The 5,000-nt window shown below is 41.6% G+C and overlaps 1 protein-coding gene across 1 annotated transcript in view; it reads left to right on the forward strand.

Annotated features, from left to right (window-relative positions):
• The window catches only part of LOC137984725 (tubulin polyglutamylase complex subunit 1-like), a 14,069-nt gene extending 11,629 nt beyond the window's left edge, over nucleotides 1-2,440 (forward strand). Inside the window, exons 9-10 of the mRNA XM_068831986.1 lie at nucleotides 765-848; nucleotides 982-2,440. Coding sequence (XP_068688087.1) covers nucleotides 765-848; nucleotides 982-999 — 102 coding nt within the window. The 3' untranslated portion in view covers nucleotides 1,000-2,440. The remainder of the gene's footprint in view (nucleotides 1-764; nucleotides 849-981) is intronic.
• Nucleotides 2,441-5,000: the final 2,560 nt, after the last annotated feature.

The raw sequence follows: 5,000 nt of genomic DNA on the forward strand, positions 1-5,000 counted from the left end.
TCAAATTAGGGCCATGTCTGGACATAAGTGAACAAGGTAGCCTCCTCCACTTGAGTGTTACACTTCAGGGAGTGTAGGAGTTTTTAGGGAGCTTTAGCCGACGGCAACGAGAACGTCCCAAATATTTGCATATTTGGTTGGCAAAAACAGTAGCTTTGCACGCTCTGCACGCTCTGCACGGGCATTTTTCATTTTTATCCATTTCTTTGCCGTCGTCTGCAAAAAAACAACGTCTGAAATAGCCAAATTTGAGGTTTTGTGGACAACGTCAGCAGTTGGAAATAAATTGTCATTTTCTCCCCTAAATTAAGCGCCGCTCACAATGGTTTCATTCCTGAGGGACTGCTACACCTTTGCCATAATTATTAAAAAGCTTGGAATAGTCTCGATGTGATTGCAATGACGCGAATTTATGTTTTTAGATGACGTTCTCGTTGCCGTTCCCGTCGTCGTTGCTAAAGCTCTCTAATGGGGAGCTTACGAACGTGCGTGTTTGAGACGCGAACTGCAACCGGAAGTGAGCTGTTTTCCCTTTTAACCTGTTTTCACACAACCACATTTTCCTTGTTAAGTATCCTGGCATGCGAAATGTTCTCTTCCGGTTTCCGTCCGCGTCTCAAAAACGCGCGTGCCTAAATATCTCCCTAGTACCTTCTTTGTGGTACTGGCTGTAGAACTTATGGCAGCATCAGCAGCACTAGCAGTAGTAAAAATCCCTAAGAAATTTTAGAGATAACTATCAGGGTTTTTTGCTCTTCTTGAAGGCTTTGGTGAAGAGTGGAGCTACCAGCCAGACAATGACTGTTGACGAGTTCGTTGTTTCCGCGGCAGAAGTCTTGCTCGAACAGGTTTGACCATATTTTTAATTGGATAACCCGCCCTACTTTACTGTATTTCTTCGTCTTATTTGCAGGGGAGAAATGTTTCTCTACGGATAACAATAAACCCATAAAACCTTCTTCATGTTTTGTTTCTCAACAGATACCAGACTTCAGATAACACCTGTTTAAGTATCTTTACTGTGGATGCATGGCTTGCCTAGAATCTAGACTCTTCCGCGCGATGCGGTGTTTTAACGGTGTTCTAACGGTGGCTTGTTCAACAGTTCATCTGAAGTGATTGTTGATTGTGAAATTCACCAGCTTGAAAAAACCAAGGGAAGAAATGCTTGAGTGAACGGGCTTCGCTTCATGGAGAGGCAAAATACATAGGGAAAAAATAAAGCACATCTCCCTCGTTTTTCCACCGGACTTTTTTTAAACTGACATTGAAAAGACGAATGAAAGTCAGAAATTTTGAAGCAACTGAAAGGCTATTCTATACGTAACTGAAGAGAGAAGAGAAGCACACAGTGCATTTTTACCTTTCGACACACTGGTTTTTACCCTGAGGGGGACTCGAACCCACGTCTCCCTGATTACTAGTCGGCCACGCTAACCAGGTGATCTGGTGACGTAATTCGGAGGACTGGGAAGAAAAATTTTAACTCCGTATCCCACAACCGCGCGCGGCCTTGAATGTTATTTTCGAATTCATCTTGGCAGAGGCGAGGTTAGTCCTCCGACGTAAGGACGTAAGTCCTCCGAATTACGTCACCAGATCACCTGGAAGTGTTCATTCATTAACAGGTAATGTGGGAGACACGGAATGATATGTAGAGCACATACGAAACGTCAAGTCAAAATCAAAATGAACAAGTTTAATATGTTTATCACTGCTGTTTGTGTCTTATTTTTAATCAAACTACGATGGCCCAAGAACAAAAGTATTTACGATACGGAATGATCTGTTGAGTTTTGGCGATGGAAATACTGCAGGAAATTTGGAAACAACACCTAAGGTCGCGCGCGGTGTGGGATACGGCGTTAAAATGTTCATTCCCAGTCCCCCAAATTACGTCACCAGATCACCTGAAAGCCCCTACATCATCAAGGCTACCACGCTGGCAACGCAGCAGATTAATGAGGCGACCTAGTGTCGTGGGGATCCCTAGGGCCCAACTTTTTTCCCGTGGGGGGGGGGGGGGGGGGGTCCAAGTCCCGATAAAGGAAAAAAAAAACAATTTTTCGGATAAGTGTGCCCAAAGGTAAAAATGCATTGTGTGTGCCTCTCTTGTCTTCAGTTACGTATTGAAAAGACGCTGATGGACTCAATGCCTTTATTTATTTGTTTATGTGTTTGTTTGTTTATTTATTTATCTATTTATTTTTTAGTACCAGTCTTTGGCACAATTCAAGAGAATCGTTAACTAGATAAATGTTTTTCAAATAATTTGAGGTCAAGAACTGAGCAAATATGGAGGTGCACAAAAGAACTTGGGACCTCATCTACCACTACAAATAACCTATTACATAATTTTGTAGGAGTCAAACAGTTAAAAGTGTGGAAATTTGATTCTGAATAAAAGTTACTCAATTTATATAAACCATGAAAAACTAAAGTTGTCGCAAGAATCCCCTGACATTTTGTTTGAAATAGGATAAATTACATCAAAACTGCGACCCTCAATGTCGGTAATAGGGAATTTAAGAAACGACGACGGCTACGACTACGACAACGCCACAAAGAAATAATATCATTGGTTAAAAGAGCACGTGCAGCACGGATTTTAGCAAGTATCTCAGCGGTCCTCTTCATGACGACGTGAAATCACTAAATTTGAAGTTTTGACGACAACGTAAGCATGCAACAGAGAATCTTTCATTCTCTATTTTAACTTTAAAACCGCTCGTACCAATTTATTTTTAGGATACTTCGCCCACAAAGTAGGACGTGAACGAGACTGAATAATCGCGAAAGACTTATGATAGAGCCAAGTTATATTTTGAGGTGACGTTTTCGTCGACCGTCGCCGTTGTAGATCTTAAATTCCCTAATTTCTCCAGTGAGGGAGCGCGCGCAAACCAGCGTCATTTTGACGGAAAAAACGAGATACTGTCCTCATTTTAGTACGAGGTTTTGCAAAAATGTCGTCGTGTCAAAACAAGTCAACAACACGGTAGCAGTTTTGGCATTTTTCGATCAGGAAAAGACTCAGTTACCAGCAATAAGAATAACTGAGCAACCTTTGTTACTAACAAAGAGTAAGATTAATCGTCTAGATTTAGATTTCTAAGTATTTTCGCTGAAAAGTGCAGTCAAATCTCGCACTCGTTCTCGTCCTCGTCCGAGAATCTAAAGGCCCCTACTATGTATCTTAACATCCGGATCCACTCAAAAACTATGTACCCTTTAACCTTTGCTCTCCTGAGTGTAAGAATTTACCGTAGATTTTTCAGTCTAACGCCAGACGATTTTACTCGTCAATTGAACCCGCCTTAGGGGTAAATGGGTAAATTATTAGTAAAACTTTGCTAATACGTCATTAGTAAGAACTGGAAGCACGTGACCTCGAATCGTGTAACTTACAACTCTTTTCCTTGAAATTAAAGCTGGGAATTTTAGGTCACCAGTTTTATGCCCAAATATGGACAAAAATTAGATCGATGCTGCAAGCGCGGGAAAATGCACGAGCTACGTTGCATCCAAATAAGGAAATTTTTAAACTCAAAAACTGAAAACCCCAGCTGTGAAGCAGAGTTAAACGCTCCAACGTCATGAGCTTCTGTAAGAACTTAATTTAATTTGGAAATAGAACATATCCATTTAAAAACGTTACTTTTGTAAAAAGTTCCATTTCTCAGTTACTTCAAGATACGTTTTCAGTCGTTCAGACCGGACAGAGTTTATCACAAAAAAATTTTCTCAAGAAGGAGTTTTCTCGCCGAACGTACGTCACCTCTGACAGCTCTCGCAATCTTTTTGCGTCGCGAGATTTCTTCGCAGAAACGTTGTCTCTTCTCCGTTTCAAATATCGCGCTCGTTCATCAGTTTTGTCTGTTCCATTGGTATCTTTTTCATGCTCTTGTCTCTTGTTTCCTTCAAACTCGGCGTTTTCAAAATCGACTTCTTTGCCAGAATTGTCATTGCCCGCGACCTGTTTTACTTCCTGACCCTCTGTAACCTGCGATCAGGCTCTATTTTAGTTTCGCGTGGTACGTAATGTGGAGTTAACGACATAAGAGAACATATGGGCGAAGCTAAAAATGGGCCTGATCGCAGGTTAGACCCTCCTGAGCTTCCAGCCACTCCACCCTCTTTCTGCATCGGGACAGACTCTGCTAGGTTAAGTCCTTTGTACTCAACTAAAGTACCCTCGTGTGATTTTGAAACCATTTTATGTTCTGTCTTTTGCCTCTATTCTGGGAAGGAAAACGGGGGGAGGGGGGGGGGGGGTGGAGTCATTTCCCCTAGGATATGAAATATTCGGGGTCCATGGGAATCCAGGACTTACCCCACGCCAAATCGGTCGCACACTGCAGCATCTCATGTACAATTTAGCGCCACTTGAAAATGAGGTAGCGTGAAGGCTGTTCGCATTATTCCCCACTTCTGGCACCTTATCTTCGTGCATGCGGAATTAATTTATCTGATTTTCTACTTCGTTTTCTTGAGCTCAGCATGCGTAGCTCTCAAGAGTAGGCTTGAAAGAAATTGGATGTGAGCTTGTGATGAACGTCAGGACAAATAATTTTGTAAAAATTGCTACGGAATCTCAAAAATTGCTGGGTTCGTTTGAATAAAGGCTGTTTGTTGAACAGATATCTAACTTACTAGACGGAACTAAGACACGAGAGTGATCTGTTTCTAGTATAAAGTTGTCGTCTGTGAAATACCGATTTTTGCACATTCAGGACATTTTTCTGCCTGCTGTCCTCGCTGTCGCGAAATGGCCTGTTTTCCTTTGGAAATTACGCAACACCTTGAGCCTTTAAACTTAGGGATGTGCATGTAGCCACTGAAAAAGCGAAGTGGAGAGAACATTTGAGAAAGCCATGCACAGATACAACATACAAACGACAAAAAAATTGAAGTTCCCTCTAAATTACGACATTATCTAGATTTTTTTTATATGCTCCAATATATCATATTTTCATTCATGCTATTACGGTCTGGGGCAG

Source organism: Montipora foliosa, chromosome 14 (genome assembly GCF_036669935.1).
Source record: "Montipora foliosa isolate CH-2021 chromosome 14, ASM3666993v2, whole genome shotgun sequence".
NCBI lineage: Eukaryota > Metazoa > Cnidaria > Anthozoa > Scleractinia > Acroporidae > Montipora > Montipora foliosa.